This window comes from Tachyglossus aculeatus, chromosome 3, assembly GCF_015852505.1.
Source record: "Tachyglossus aculeatus isolate mTacAcu1 chromosome 3, mTacAcu1.pri, whole genome shotgun sequence".
Classification (NCBI taxonomy): Eukaryota; Metazoa; Chordata; class Mammalia; order Monotremata; family Tachyglossidae; genus Tachyglossus; species Tachyglossus aculeatus.
In genome coordinates, this window is record NC_052068.1 from 34,813,415 (window position 1) to 34,830,385 (window position 16,971).

Here is a 16,971-nt window from a genome sequence, read left to right on the forward strand (position 1 = left end):
CAGTGGCTTTGTGGAGTCTCTTTCTTGTTGCTGCTCATGGGATCACAGACTATTAGGCAGCTTGTTGTGGGCTCACCACACTTAGTGCAGTGCTTGGTGCATATAAATTGCTTAGCTAAAATCACGATTCTTATTATAATTGCTTCGACACAGTCCTGCTCTGCCTCTTTCCCCCTCTCAAGCATTCTCCTCTTTTAGACATCATCATCATCATCAATCGTATTTATTGAGCGCTTACTATGTGCAGAGCACTGTACTAAGCGCTTGGGAAGTACAAATTTGCAACACAGAGACATAGAGACATGGAGTGTCATTGAGGGAAAAAAACCAAAAATAAGATACGTTTGGGACTCAACTCTACTGGCCATGCATAATCAAAGAATCCTCTAGGCTGTAAGCTCACTGTGGGCAGAGAACATGTCTACCAACTATGCTGTATTGTTCTCTCCCAAGCGCTTTGTGCAGTGCTTTGCAGACAGTAAGTGATCCATAAATGCCATTGATTGGCTGACATGAAACGAGAGGTCTGGATCTTCTTGAAATTAAATATAAAGGGATCTTGTTCTGTGGACATTGGGCCTTCTATCGTTCTTTAGGATTTGAGAGCCAGAGAGGCTGTAGTTGGAGGAAACACAGGAGAATGAATCAGTTTGCTGCTGCCACCAATGTCCCTTCTGAAATTGGAAAGGCCCGGCCTTAATTTGATTTGCTGTGGACCAGAGCCAGCTCTGTAAAACACCCCGTGTCACTCCGGCCAGCAATGTTTGCGTATGAGTCAGCCTGAGATTACTTTTGAAAAACCAAAGTGAGTCTGGATCCTGGGCCGGGCTCTGTCATCCTTATACACAGCCTCAGCGTTTAGAACATTGGCAGCACTTAGAACAGTGCTTGGCACATAGTAAGAGCTTAACAAACACCATCATCATCATCACCTTGGATTGAGCCGGTTCCCCTCGATAGCAGAAATCAGTGTTTTCAAAACATCACCTGAGTATGAGGAAATTTGATTACCAACCCATTTTACAGATGGAGAAGACGTGGCCCATAGATGAGGTAGGTCGTTCACGGGGTCATATCACAAAAGCCCTCCTGAAATCGCATCTCCTCCAGGAAGACATCCCTGATTAATTTCTCATTTCCCCACATTATAACTCCACCCCAAACAGCCTCTTCAAGCACATTTGCATCACCCTCTAGTCCATAAACTTGTTGTGGGCAGGGAATGTGTCTGTTGTTGTTATATTGTACTCTCCCAAGTACTCAGTACAGTGCTTTGCACATAGTGAGCTCTTGATAAATAGGGTTGAATGAATGATCTAAGCACTTAAGTAGTTACATATCCCTATGGCACTTATGTATATATTTTTATACTGGCACTTGTGTACATATTTTTATACCTTATTGCTTCCTCTAATCTGTAATTTATTTTATAGTCTGTCTCCCCACTAAAGGGTAAGCTCCTTGAGGCCAGGAATCATATCTACTAGCTCAACTGTACTTTCCCAAAGGCTTAGTTCAGCATCTTGTACACAATAGATGCTCAGTAAATTCTTGGGCTTTGTCTCAGCTTTTGAATCCAGATAGTAAGCAGGGACTCCAAACTAGCACCACCTTTGGCCCCTGTCAAGATTTGAAAAGGATTTAAAAACTGATAATATTTGTCAAGTGCTTACTGTGTGTCACTCTTCCTAGCACTGGGGGAGACACACGTTAATCAGATTGAATGCAGCCCCTGTCCCACAGGAATCTCAGTCTAAGCAGGAAGGAGAACAGTTATAATAATAATAATGTTGGCATTTGTTATGCGCTTACTATGTGCCAAGCACTGTTCTAAGCACTGGGGTAGTTACAAGCAAATCAGGTTGTCCCACGGGGGGCTCACAGTCTTCATTCCCGTTTTACAGATGAGGAAACTGAGACAGAGAAGTTAAGTGACTTGTCCAAGGTCACTCAGCAGGCAGATGGCAAAGCCAGGATTAGAACCCAGATCCTCCAACTCTAAGACTTATACCGTTTCCACTAGGCTACACTGCTTCTTTAGAATATAATAATTCCCAGGATGCCTCAGAATAGTCTCCAACCAAGAAATAGATCAGAACAGTAGGCTGTCTTTGTTAGGATAATATTGTTCCGCTTTAAATTCTAAGCACAGAACTTCTCATATAATTAAATCTCCGAATATCCTCGTTCCCTTAAAAACTGCCAGATGAAAAATTAGGCTGATGCAAGTCTCTTTCAACAAGGACCTCTTGTGCCACACCAAATTTGCTCAGAACGGCACTTAGACTGTTCATCTAAAGCACTTTAACATCTGCATCTTAATTAACCTCCCAACACCTAAGTGATGCTGCAGTGCAGATTATCCTCATTTTTCAGTTGACCAGATGAGGCACAGTGGGGTCAAGTGACTCACCCAAGGTCACACATCGGATTGGTGGCAGAATTGGTGGCTAAAGCCCAGGTTTCCAAAGCTAGACTAAATTGCCTCCCATCCTGCCTGACTACTTCTGGAGTGAGGTGTACTGTTCAAGTGGCTTTCCTTGAAAATTCGGATTCTTCTCCCAGTCCTTGAGGTTGATGAAGAACCGTCCTTGTTAATGGAGAGTTAACTAGCTTTGAACCCTTGCAGGAGTTCAGCCAGGCCAGACATTATCTGCAATAGTTTTCTGTGGGTGCCTTGGGAAGATATTGGAAGGTGCTCTTGATGGGTTTGCAGAAGAAGAGCAGATCAATAGGCAAGTACTTCCAGCCTGGCAGTGTGCAAGCAATCAGACTTCCTGGCGAAACACTCAGGGAGAGTCAGGATGCAACTTGTAGGAGAACAAAGGGCCTCTGAAAGAACCCTAAGATGGGGAGGGGGAGCTGATATGAGGAAGTGCTTAAGGAGTGGGCCTCCTCCTCTAATAACAAGCAGAGAGGAGGAGGGAACTAATGTGCGCTGAAAAGAAATCACTGGAGTCATTTGCAGCATTTAGATATTTTGGCAGCTAAGGCCGTGAGCGGTGGTAAGTGCTGGATTGAAGTATGCACAGGAACTGACATGACCCAAATATGTGATGCGGTCATACAGTCCTTCAGCCAAAATCGGGCACACACTGTGGACAAGTCCCCAGATCCTATTTTTCCTGAGGCCCTGGTTTTTCTCTCTTTGCCTCTGAGCAGCTCTGGAAATGGCCATTTGTGGGGTATTATTCTCCCTCTGCCATTAGTCCGGCACAAGGAGAAGTAGCCATCCTTGCTAAGGCAAACTCGTTTTCTCAAGGATTGAGGCTGGATGATTTGCTGAATGGGAAGGTGTCCAACTAATGCAGGAAAATGGTCCATTGGCTCCAGGAATGGTCCCCTGGCTGGAATTTTGAAGTTTATCAGAGTCCAAGAGCTAGGTGCTTGTTTCAGGGGGCAGGAGACCTTCCCAAGCTGAGCCCACCCTTTTTTCCTCTGCTCCTCCTCCCCTCCCCACCGCCCCCACTCCCTCCCTCTGCCCTTCCCCCTTCCCCTCCCCACAGCACTTGTGTATATTTGTATATATTTATTACTCTATCTCATTAATTATGTGTATATATCTATAATTCTATGTATCTATTTTGATGGTACTGACACCTGTCTGCTTGTTTTGTTTTCTTGTCTGTCTCTCCTCTCTACACTGTGAGACCATTGTTGGGTAGGGACTGTCTCTGTTGCCAAATTGTACTTTCCAAGCACTTAGTACAGTGCTCTGTATACAGTAAGTGCTCAATAAATGCGATTGAATGAATGAATGAATGAAGAGAACCCACTCAGTAGTCTGAATGTTTCTTTTCCTGCATGTTCTCAGCAAAAACCAGGATTACGGGGGCGGAAATGCCTTTGGGTTAGGTTCCACAGGGAAGAAAACACTGACATCTCATGAGAAGTCCTGTTGTCCTGAGACTTCCAGTCCAATTTGCAGAGTCAGAGATCAATATAAGCTTTGAGGCTCTCAGCAGGAATAGAATCCAAGCTTTTAAGGATTATTAATGTGTACTGCTTATTTTTTTACAGTAACCAGTAAAAGCCAGTTCTCCAGTAACAACTCCACCGGTCTGCTCCACCTCACCAAGCTCACTAACATGGCTATATGCTCCACCTCATCATCTCTTGTCACTCAACAATCTCCAGTGCTTAGAACAGTGCTTGGCAAATAGTAAGCACTTAACAAATACCATCATCATCATCCAACCTCTCCAATTCTGAAATTCCACTCTCTGAGGACAACCTCGTCCCCTGGCTTCACTCCTCACCACCACCAATTATCCCCCGTAGAGTAACAGGGAGAGCCAGGTTGCAACTTGTAAGAGATCTCTTGATCCGCTGCAATTTTCCAAAACCATCTTACTTCACATGGACTCTATACCCAACCTATCTTCTCCTGACACACAAATCCATGCCCTCAGCCAAACCTCTACACCAAGTTCAATTCCTTAGCTCCATTATCAATCCATCTATCTTGTACCACTAACCAACAACCCTGTGTCCCAACCCCACACTCCTTGTTAGTGTGCTTCCTCTGCTATTGTACAGAAGCTAAATTGGGCTACTAGCCAAAAACCGGGCCAACCTTGCCATCTCAAATTCATCCTCATCTGCTTTGACCCTGTGCTATCCTCCACCTGGCAACAATAAGTCTTCATCTTTATTTACTCTCATATTTATTGCTTGTGCCAGTTGTTTCAGACATTAAACTCCCTCCTCAACTGTCCTGTCCCCCTCTATTCCTCATCTCTTGCCACATACTTCATCGATAAAATTGAAACCGTCAGGCATGATCTCCCTAAAATCTGCCCTGTTCCTCTCCAGTCCCTTATCCCTCTGTTCTTCTTTGATTCTCCCATCCTTCCCAACAGTATCTCAAGAGGAGATTCCTGCTTCCTCTAAAAATCCCTCCACCTGTGCTTCTGACTCCATCCCTTCCCACTTTCTCAAAACCTTGGGCAAGTCACCTACCTTCTCTGTGCCTCAGTGACCTCATCTGTAAACTGGGGATTAATATTGAGTCCCATGTGAGACACAGATTATGTCTAACCTGATTAGTTATACCTACCCCAGTGCTTAATACAGTGCCTGGAAAATAAGAATAATAATAATGACGGCATTTGTTAAGCACTTACTATGTGCAAAGCACTGTTCTAATAATAATAATAATGGCATTTATTAAGTGCTTACTACATGCAAAACACTGTTCTAAGCGCTAGAGAGGTTGTAAGGTGATCAGTTTGTCCCACGGGGACTCACAGTCTTCATCTCCATTTAACAGATGAGGTAACTGAGGCACAGAGAAGTTAAGTGACTTGCCCAAAGTCACACAGTTGACAATTGGCAGAGCCGGAATTTGAACCCATGACCTCTGACTCCAAAGCCCTGGTTCTTTCCACTGAGCCATGCTGCTTCTCCCAAGCTCTTTCCACTGAACCATGCTGCTAAATGCCATAAAAAAGAACATTTGCACTCAGCCCTTCCCTTTTTCCCTCCCTGACTGTCATCTTCGACTCTTCACTTTCTAGAGGCCCCTTCCACTCCTTTCAAATATGCCCATGTATCCCTATTCTAAAAAGAAATCATTCAATCAATTATTGATATTTATTTAGCACTTATGTGTGCAGTGGGAAAATACTATAATACTAATACTAAGCAAATAATAAGTTAATACTAATACTAAGCACTTGGGAAAATAGAATATTATGGAGTTATTAGACATGTTCCCTGCCCACAACAAGTTTGCAGTCGAGAAGGGCAGACAGAAATTAATATAAATGAATAATTTATACTACATAATTTATGTGTATATGGATGTAAGAAGCAGCGTGGCTCAGTGGCAAGAGCCCGAGCTTTGGAGTCAGAGGTCATGGGTTCAAATCCCAGCTCCACCAGTTATCAGCTGTGTGACTTTGGGCAAGTCACTTAACTTCTCTATGCCTCAGTGACCTCATCTGTAAAATGGGGATTAAGACTGTGAGCCCCCCGTGGGACAACCTGATCACCTTGTAACCTCCCCAGCGCTTAGAACAGTGCTTTGTACATAGTAAGCACTTAATAAATGCCATTATTATTATTATATTATGTAAGTACATGCATAATACCAAATGCCTAAAGGTCATAGATCCAAATGCATAGATGACACAGAAGAAAAGAGGGAGCCAGGGAGAAGAGGGTTTAATCAGGGAAGGCCTCTTGGAAGAGATATGACTTTAATAAGGTGTGGAGTGGAGTGGTCTGGTGTAAATGGAGTTGGAGGGAGTTCCAGAACAGAAGGAGGATGTGGAAAAGGAGTCGACAGTGAGATAGATGAGATTGGGGCACCGTCAGCAAGCTGATGCTCCAGGAGCAAAGTGTAAAGGCTGCACTGGAGTAGGAGATCAGTTGGGGTAAGGTAGGAGGGAGCAAGCTGGCTGATTGCTTTAAAGTCAATAATAAGGAGTTTCCATTTGGTGTGGAGGTACAAAAACCCTCCCTTGACCCCATGGCTCACTCCAGTTACCACCCCAATCTCCCTCCTACTATTCCTTTCCAAACTCCTTGAACATGTTGTGTACACTCCCTGTCTCCACTTCCTCTCTTCCAACTCTCTCCTTGATCCCCCACACCTCCTTCACCCCACAGGAGTGACCTTTCCTAAGGTCACCAATGACCCCCTTCTTGACAGATGTGATGGGCTGTTCTCCAGTTTAATCCTCCTCAATCTTCCTGCTGTCTTTGCCACTGTGGGCTACCCCTTTCTCCTAGAAAAACTATATAACCTTGGCTTTACCGACACCGTCCTTTCCTGATTCTCCTTTTTCTCTGGCTGCTCCTTCTGCATCTCTTTCACTGGCTCCTCCTCTGCCTCCATTCCTTCTAACTTTGGGAGTCCCTCAAGGCTCAATTCTGGGTTTCCTAATGTTCATCTACACCCACTCCCTCACCCCCACAGCTTCAACAATTGTATTTACCCTAATGATGCCCAAAGCTACTTCAGCCCTGATCTGTCTCCTTCTCTGCAGACCATCTCTACCTACATGTCCCGCTGACTTCTCAAACTTAACATTTCCCAAAGAGAACTCCTCATCTTCCCAAACAGACCCTGTCCTCCTGCTGTCTTCCCCATCCCTATAAACAACACCACTATTGTCCCTGTGTCTCAAGCCTGTAACCTTGGCATCTCTCTCATTCAACCCACATCAATCAATTGATCAGTGTTGTTTATTGAGCATTTACTGTATGCAGAGCATTGTACTAAACAGTGAGAGAGTACAGCGTGGCTCAGTGGAAAGAGCAAGGGCTTGGAAGTCAGAGGTCACGGGTCTAATCCCTCCTCCACCACTTGTCAGCCGTGTGACTTTGGGCAAGTCATTTCACTTCTCTGTGCCTCAGTTACCTCATCTGCAAAATGGGGATTAGGACTGTGAGCCCCACTTGGGACAACCTTGATTGCCTTGTATCCCCCCAGTGCTTAAGGAACAGTGCTTGGCACATAGTAAGCACTTAACAAATACCAACATTATTATTATTCTTAGAAGATATTCAAGGTCACCAAATCCAGTCAGTTCTACCTACATAGCATCTCTAAAGTCCACACCTTCCCCTCCAACCAAACTATGATGTTTCTCTAAGCACTTTTCCTATAGTACCTTGATTAATTAATTAATCAGCCTACTTGCTGACCCCCCTGCCTCCCGTCTCTCCCCAACTCCAATCCATAGTTGAGTCTGCTGCCTAGGTCATTTTTCTACAGAACTGTTCAGGCCGCATTTCCCCACTCCTTAAGAATCTCCAGTAGTTGCCCATCCGTCCCCTCATCAAACAAACTCCTTATCACTGACTTTAAAGTACTCAATCAGCTCACCCTCTCTTTCCTCCCCTCCTTGATGTCCCACTACAACCCGGCATCAGCTTGCTCACTGTATCTCCAACTCAACTTTAATGCCGATCCCCTTGCCCATGGCCTGGAATACCCTCCCCCTTAATATATAATAGACCACTACTCTCACCACCTTCAAAACCTTACTAAAATCACATCTCCTTCAAAAGGCCTTTCCCAACTAATCCCTCATTTCTCATATGCCTTCTCCCTTCTGCATCACTTATGGATTTGTACCCTTTAAACACTTGATATTCATCCCCTACCAGAACCCCAGAACTTGTGTGCATATTGTTAATTTATTTTACTGTCTCCCACCCTGTCTAGGTTATACGCTTCTTGTGGGCAGGGAACATGTCTAGAGCCCGGGCTTGGGAGTCAGAGGATGTGCGTTCAAATCTCAGCTCTGCCACTTGCCTGCTGTGTGACCTTGGGCAAGTCACTTAACTTCTCTGTGCCTCAGTTACCTCATCTGTAAAATGGGAATGAAGACTGTGATCCTCATGTGGGACCACCTGATTACCTTATATCTACTCCAGGGCTTAGAACAGTGCTTGGAACATAGTAAGTGCTTAACAAATGCCATTATTATTATTATTATTATTAATCTACCAACTCTATTGAATTGTACTCTCCCAAACACTTAGTATAGTGCTCTCTGCAGACAGTAAGCATTCAGTGAATACAATTGATTGACTGATTGAAAGAGAAATTACGTTGTAGTCCTTGTGCCTTGATCTGTGTGCTTAGCCTGAGCACAGCTGTTTCCTCCATCACATGCCACAGTACCTTTAATAATAATACTACTAATAATAATTATTATTATGGTATTTGTTAAGCACTTACTATGTGCCAGGCACTGTACTAAACACGGGTGGATACAAGCAAATTGAGTTGGATACAGTCCTTTTCCCATGTGGGACTCACAGTCTCAATCCCAGTTGTTCAGATGAGGTAACTGAGGCCCAGAGAAATGAAGTGACTTGCCCAATGTCACTCAGCAGATATGTGGTGGAGTCTGGTTTAGAACCCATGACCTTCTAGCTCCCAGGCCTACGGTCTATGCATCAAGCCATGCTGCTTCTCATAAGGGAAACCAGCATTCACGATGTCCGAAGAATGCTCCCTAATTCTGCATTCACCTTCTATCCAAAACGCCTAACGATGACTTGGGACATCATCATCATCATCATCAATCGTATTTATTGAGCGCTTACTATGTGCAGAGCACTGTACTAAGTGCTTGGGAAGTACAAATTGGCAACATATAGAGACAGTCCCTACCCAACAGTGGGCTCACAGTCTAAAAGGGGGAGACAGAGGACAAAACCAAACATACTAACAAAATAAAATAAATAGAATAGCTATGTACAAGTAAAATAAATAAATAAATAAATAAATAGAGTAATAAATATGTACAAACATATATACATATATACAGGTGCTGTGGGGAAGGGAAGGAGGTAAGGTGGGGGGGATGGAGAGGGGGACGAGGGGGAGAGGAAGGAAGGGGCTCAGTCTGGGAAGGCCTCCTGGAGGAGGTGAGCTCTCAGCAGGGCCTTGAAGGGGGACATGTTGAAAAGGAGTGGAAAAGGCACAGGCCTGGGAATCAGAGGACCTGGGTTCTATTCCCATTCTGCCAATTGTTTGGGGTCTGACCTTGGGCAAGTCGCTGTGGAAGAAAAACTTTACAGACTCTGCATTGTGTTCAAAAAGGGTGTTTCATAGACAAGTTTATTACTGCTAGCACTTCTTCTAGCACTAGTAGGGAGTGGTGATTGTCGGGAAGTTTACTGTGTTACTTAAAGCCAGCTCAACTTCAAACAACACAGAGTTCCTTTATATACAGTTGGTACAGCAACTACAAGTCATCGGAAGAGCCCGGTACAGGACACATACTTGTAACAATAACAATAATTCCCACTGGGCTAGTTCCTGGCCAGCTTTGTTCTCCAGGTGATCATATACCACTGATAAGCAAGGCCTGGCCTCCTGACCTGCTAAGGGAGGAATAGCTTCATCTTCTTTTGAGCTGAAATGTTAACATCCCTGATAATTCAGGCTCTGGAAACAAAGGGGAGGAGATATGTGATGTGTTTTGCCTTGAAGAGGCTCAGCAGTACTTGGTTCCTTGTTGTGAGATAATCAAGCAGGCCTAGAATTGAAACAGGTGAGAGAAGAGGAAAGATGCAATGCCATGACCATTATGTTTCCACATCACTGAACTGCTTTGTGCCTGTTTCCTGTCTGTAAAATGGGGATTAAATAGCTGTTCTACCTCCTACTTAGACAGTAAGCCTCATGCGGGGCAGGAATTGTAGCCAATCTGATTAATTTGTAACTCCCCCAGAGCTCAGAACAGTATTTGACACATAGTAAGCGCTTAACCCCCATCTCAGGGTTGCACCTGGAGAGTTTCCAGTAATCTACCAGTCTTGACTGTGGAAGGGAGAGTCAAGCAGAGACCTACCCATTCCATTCCTAGCTTGGGCAGTGGCTAGCGAGTGGAAGGCAATCTGCTGCAAGTCAAAACTCACCTGTAGTGTGCAGCTGCAGCATGGGAGAGAGTAGAGGGTGGAGACTCTAGTTAACAGCACAGAAGAAGGCAATGGTAAACCGCTTCCAGATTTTTACCAAGAAAACTCTATAGATACACTACCAGAATGATTGTGGATGGAGGTGGGGCGTCCTGGGAGAGATGTATCCATGGCGGAGATGACTCAACAGCGTAAGACAAGACAAGCGCTTAACAAATGCCCCAAAAGTGTCGTCCAACTGAATGTGCATTGTTTCCCTTTCACCTTCTGTGTCTGATTGTTGCTTTCCAAGCTTTCCCCCACCTTGTCCAACTTCATCTTCCACTAAGCCCCAGTCTGAGCTCTATGTTCCAACCTAAATTGTCTTCTAGCTCTTGTTTTCTGCCCTTCCCCAAACCTTGCCTCCATTCTCCCGTAAGAACCTACTATGGAAATATAGGAAATGTCATTATTGGGTCAGACTAATGGTACAGTTGACCCTTTAATCGGTCTCCTAGACTGGCCAGGCCTTGCTCCCTGGGGAATCTTATCTTCCTGTGCTCCAGGAATTGTGAGCAGGGAATGTGTCTATTATATTGTTAAATTGTAATGATAATAATAATTGTGGTATTTGTTAATAATAATAATAATAATAATGGCAATCATTAAGCACTTACTATGTGCAAAGCACTGTTCTAAGCACTGGGGAGGTTACAAGGTGATTATATTGTCCCATGGGGGGCTCACAGTTTTAATCCCCGTTTTTACAGATGAGGTCACTGAGACACAGAGAAGTTAAGTGACTTGCCCAGAGTCACACTGCTTACAGTTGGCAGAGCTGGAATTTGAACCCATGACCTCTGACTCCAAAGCCCGGGCTCTTTCCACTGAGCCACGCTGCTTCTCTAAGTGCTTACTGTGTGCCAGGCACCGTTTTAAGCATTGGGGTGGATCCAAGAAAATTGGGTTGGACATGGTCTCTGTCCCATGTGGGGCTCACAGTCTTAATCCCCATTTTAGAGATGAGGTAACCGAGGCCCAGAGAAGTAAAGCAACTTATCCAACATCACCCAGCAGATAAGTGGCAGAACCGGGATTAGAACCCACGATCTTCTGAATTCCTGGCCCCTGCTTTATCCACTGCACCATGCTGCTTCTGTTTGTACACTCCCAATTGTTCAGTACAGTGCTGTGAACACAGAAGTGCTCAATCAGTACCACAGACTGCAGCGTGGCTCAGTGGAAAGAGCACGGGCTGTGGAGCCAGAGGTCATGGTTTCTAATCCCGGCTCTGCCACTTGTCAGCTGTGGGACTGAGGGCAAATCACTTCACTGGGCCTCAGTTCCCTCATCTGTAAAATGGGGATGAAGACCGTGAGCCCCATGTAGGACAACCTGCTTACCTTGTATCTACCCCAGCGCTTGGCACAAAGTAAGCGCTTAACAAATATCTCTCCCCCTTCTAGACTGTGAGCCCATTGTTGGGTAGGGACCGTCTCTATATGTTGCCAACTTGTACTTCCCAAGCACACAGTAAGCGCTCAATAAATACGATTGAATGAATGAATGAATAGACTGACTGACTTGGGACAGATTCATTCATTCATTCAATCGTATTTATTGAGCGCTTACTGTGTGCAGAGCACTGTACTAAGCGCTTGGGAAGTACAAGTTGGCAACATATAGAGATGGTCCCTACCCAACAGTGGGCTCACAGTCTAGATCTAGGTGAGGCATTCCATGGCTGCCCCTACCTCCGCCTCCTGAGGATCCCGTTGGTTTTTCCCACCAGTCGTTATCCCGATTGCGTGTTTCCTGTGTTTGCCAGGTCACTCTCCTTTGTCACCACCTTGAGCTGCTTTTCCTTCATCCTGCTGGGCCTGATGTACTACATCATTGATGTGAAGAGCTGGTGGGGGGGCTGGCCCTTCATTTACCCAGGTAGGTCCCGGAACAACAGCAAAACCGCACCTGGACAAGATTCAGTCTTGGGAGGGGAAAGATGAGGCTGGCGGGAGGGATGAGGGATCAAAAGACTCCCCGCACACACACTTCCCCTCTCTACTGGAGAAGCAGCATGGCTCAGTGGAAAGAGCCCGGGCTTTGGAGTCAGAGGTCATGGGTTCAAATCCCGGCTCTGACAATTGACAGCTGTGTGACTTTGGGCAAGTCACTTAACTTCTCTATGCCTTAGTTCCCTCATCTGTAAAATGGGGATTAAGACTGTGAGCCCCCCGTGGGACAACCCGATCACCTTGTAACCTCCCCAGTGCTTAGAACAGTGCTTTGCACATAGTAAGCACTTAATAAATGCCAACATTATTATTATTGGTATTACTGGAAAGCAGCAAAGCCTAATGGTTAGAGTACGGGCCTGGAGGCCAGAGGACCTGGGTCCTAATTCTGGCTCTGTCACTTGTCTGCCTTGTGACCTTGGGCAAATCAGTTTCTTCAACTGCAAAATGGGGATTCAATACCTGTTCTCCTTCCTACTTTGATTGGGAGCTTAAAGTGAGACATGATCTTAGATCTACCCTGGTGCTTAGTACAGCGCTTGGCACATAGCGCTAAACGAATACCACAGTGATTATTATTATTGTCCTTACTCCAATCTGAGGGGTAAAATACAGACTTCTGTTATAGCTTCTCTATGCCAGGCCATGATATTCAGTAATAGTAAAAATAAAAATAATAATAATAATTGCGTCTGTTAGGCGCTTACTATGTGCCAAGCACTATACTAAGTGCTGGAGTAGATACAGCGTAATTGTGTGGGACACAGTCCCTGTCCCACATTGGATTCACAGTCTTCATCCCCATTTTACAGATGAGGTGACTGAGGCACAGAGAAGTGAAGTTGCTAGCCCAAGGTCACACAGCAGATAAGTAGTGGAGGCGGAATTAGAACCCAGGTCCTTCTGATTTCTAGGCCCCTGCTGTATCCATTAAGCCAAGTTGCTTCCCTGAGTGCTTACTTTGTGGAGAGCGCTAGGGAGAGTAAAACGCAACAAAGTTGGCAGATACTTTCCCTGCCCACACTGTGCTTCCACCTTCTCCCCAGAGGCCTCCCCTTTCATTCATTCATTCATTCAATCATATTTATTGAGCGCTTACTGTGTGCAGAGCACTGTACTAATCTCTTGGGAAGTACAAGTTGGCAACATATAGAGGCGGTCCCTACCCAACAACTGGGTTACAGTCTAGAAGGGGGAGACAGACAATGAAACAAAACATGTAGACAGGTGTCAAAATCGTCAGAATAAATAGAATTATAACTATATGCCCATCACTTTCCTTTCCAGCATTTAGAACAATGCTTTTCACATAGTAAGCGCTTAATAAATGCCATCATTATTATGATTTCCCAGCCTAGAGATGGGGACAGCCAGTGGGTCATGCGGAGAATCCAAAGGTCTGAGGAGAAACCTAAGCTTTGGCTTGTTTTCCCTGGTTTGATTCAGGAATGAACTCCATCTTCGTCTATGTCGGACACTCTCTCTTGGGAAGCTACTTCCCATTCAACTGGGAAATGAAGTCTCCAGCCTCACACATGGAGCCATTAGCCCAGGATGTTCTGGGGACTGCGATTTGGGTCTTTGTTGCATTCTTGCTCTTCAGAAAGAACTTCTTCCTAAAAATATGACAGCCAAGATTCACCAGAGGGGCCGACGATGAAACTACAGCAATTTGTGGCCCAATGGGGCTCCCGGGTGGGGAGGAGGAAAAACTGATTGGGTTGGTGGAGGGAGGATAATCAGGGAAGGGAAGGAAAGGGTGATTTTCAGAGAGGTCAGCTGGGTGGAGCTCCCCTATCCTTTTTACCATAAGATACTTTTTTGTGTTTCCTAATTAGGGTCATTTAATTATTTTAATTATGGAAACATGTCTACCAACTCTTTTATATTGTACTCACCCAAGCGCTTAGTACTGTGCTCTGCACACAGTAAATGCTTAATAAACGTGATTGATTGACCAAATGATTAAGCACTTACTATGTGTGAAGCTCTTTTCTAAATGCTAGGGTAGACACAAGCTAATCAGGTCAGGCAGAGTCTCTCTCCCACATGGGGCTCTCGATCTAAATAAGAGGGAAAACAGCCATTGAATCTTCATTTTACAGCTGAGGATAGGCACAGAAGAGTTAAGTGACTTTCCCAAGGTCACACAGCGGGCAAGTAGCAAAGCTACTACTAGCAGAGCTGGGATTAGAGCCCAGGTCCTCTAACTCCAAAGTCTCTGCTCTTTTCACAAGGCAACACTCTTCCTAAATTCAGGGTTTGCCGTTTGAGAAGCAGCATGGCCTCGTGGAAAGAATAGAGGCCTGGGGGTCAGAGGACCTGATTTCTAATGTGGGCTCTGCTATGTGACTTTAAGCGAGTCACCTAACTTCTCTGCTCCTCCCTTTCTTCATCTGCAAAATCAGGATCCAACGCATTTTCTTCTATCCTTTTAGTCTGTGACTATTAAGTGGGAGAGGGATTGCAACTGGCCCGATTCACTTGTACTTACCCCAGTGCTTGGTACATGGTAAGTGTTTAACCCTTAATCATACGGTAGGAGAATTGAATGTCATCTAGTGCCCACACTAAACTGATCTCTATTACTGAATACTGAGTGAATAGAACAACGATAGTAATTGTTAAGCACTTACTATATGCCAAGCACTGTTCTAGAACGCTCTAAGTTACTCTGCTGTTTTGGAGCTGAGGTTCAACCCTCTAAACTGTAAGCTTATTGTTCATTCATTCATTTATTCATTCAATTGTATTTATTGAGCTTTTACCATGTGCAGAGCACTGTACTAAGTCCTTGGGAGAGTACAGTACAACAATGAACAGACACGTTCCCTGCCCACAATGAGCTTCCAGTCTAGCGGGCAGGAAACATGTCTACCAACCCTGTTATACCATACTCTCCTAAGCGTTTAGTATGTTGCACTGCTCCAAGTAAGCACTCAGTAAATACCAATGATTGATGGATTGATTTGCCCTGGAAAGTCTGATCTCCCTCTTTAAGGCCTTCCTGGACTGACCCAACTTCTCTTCTTCCACCCCTCCAACTCTTCAACCAGACCTCATTCCCCACTTTTCCTACTCGAGGAAAAGTTGGCTCTGTTGTAAATTTCACAAAAGAATCGCTGCACTCGTCAAGGTGTGACCAGAAGAGGTAAGCCATGTGAGATGGCCCATCGCTTTATCAATGGCGTTGAAACTCAGGCCACATCCTGCTGTTGGGTGGGAGATGTGCCCTTCACTGAACTGGAAGTTTTTCCAGGCCAAGATCCAGTGAAAGCCCCCTAAATTAAAGTTTTCAATCTGCTTCTGGATTTATTTGCCCTCATACCCCTAAGCATGTGTTTTGCAGCTCCTTTCCCTGCACAGTCACCTTGTGAAGATACCAAATGAGATCTCTTCTCTATCTTAAGAATGGAGATGGTGTCTCTACACCGCTTACTAGAGGTAAAAGAACACTGCCCAGGGCAAAGATGCCAATGCAGAACTCATGTTCTGGTGCCCAAAGGACTGTTCTGAGCTCTATTTGGGGCATGGCAGGAGTTGGGAATGGGCACAGGAACGTGCTCTTTGTACAGTGCTCTACATTTATTCATTCAGTCAGTCATATTTATTGAGCCCTCACTGTGTGCAGAACACTGTACTAATCTCTTGGGAAAGCATGATATAGCAATAAACAAACACATTCCCTGCCAACACTAAACTTACAGTCTACAGGATGAGCTTACATACACAGTAAGTGCTCAATAAATACCCTTGATTGGTTAAGTCAAATCTACCGAAGAAACTTCCTTTCCACTCCTGTTAGCTCGACGGTCGGTTGACAGGAGACTGGTTTTTCTCCTGGATTCTGTCCTGGACCTGGGAGAAAGTTTGTTTTCAGCAGGGAGTTCCTGAGTGTGGGAAGAAGGATATTATCTTCCTGGTTTTAAGGAGTGCCTGGTTGCGACTCCTTGAACAGTAAGAGAAGAATCTAAATGAAAAAGATACACCATTAATATAACTGTGGTATTCATTGAGCCTAACACTGTACTAAGCACTGAGGTCCCATATCAATCAATTGTATTTTCTGAACACTTACTATGTTCAGATCACTGTACTAAGTGCCACGACAGAATTAGCAGAAATGTTCCCTGCCCATAATGAGCTTACACATAAGGTGCTCAGCCTAAGAGGGAGAACAGGTGTTGAATCCCCTTATTGCAGAAGAGCAACCTGAGGCACAGATAAGTGAAGTGACTTGCCCAAGATCACACAGCAGACAAGTGGTACGGTTGCGATTTGAACCCAGGTCTTCTGATTTCCAGGACAAGGCTCTTTTGGATGGGGCATTGAAGATCCTAGGGGAATCCTGCATCACTTGAAATCAATTCTCCTGCAGCTGATGGGAAATCATGACTGCCATCCATTCTTTTCACCAGGGGTACTTACTGAGCACTTACTATGTGCAGAGCACTGTCTACAATGATTGTAGCTGTCAACAGCATGTAGGTTTTGGGCAACATCTAGAAATGCCACTGCCCCCCACCACCCCCAGCCTCCTCTGTCATATCCCAAATGGCACAAAATTATTATGATTCACCCCTGGGGT

General features: G+C 44.9%; 1 protein-coding gene and 1 non-coding gene across 2 annotated transcripts in view; both read left to right on the forward strand.

The window, feature by feature from the left end:
• LOC119925261 (heparan-alpha-glucosaminide N-acetyltransferase-like) overlaps positions 1 to 14,011 on the forward strand; it is a 149,864-nt gene extending 135,853 nt beyond the window's left edge. The window contains exons 14-15 of the mRNA XM_038743363.1: positions 12,197 to 12,309; positions 13,830 to 14,011. Coding sequence (XP_038599291.1) covers positions 12,197 to 12,309; positions 13,830 to 14,011 — 295 coding nt within the window. The remainder of the gene's footprint in view (positions 1 to 12,196; positions 12,310 to 13,829) is intronic.
• On the forward strand, positions 10,242 to 10,379 carry LOC119926405. Its single transcript, XR_005450283.1, has one exon. It is a non-coding gene; the product is annotated as a small nucleolar RNA SNORA7 (small nucleolar RNA).
• Positions 14,012 to 16,971: the final 2,960 nt, after the last annotated feature.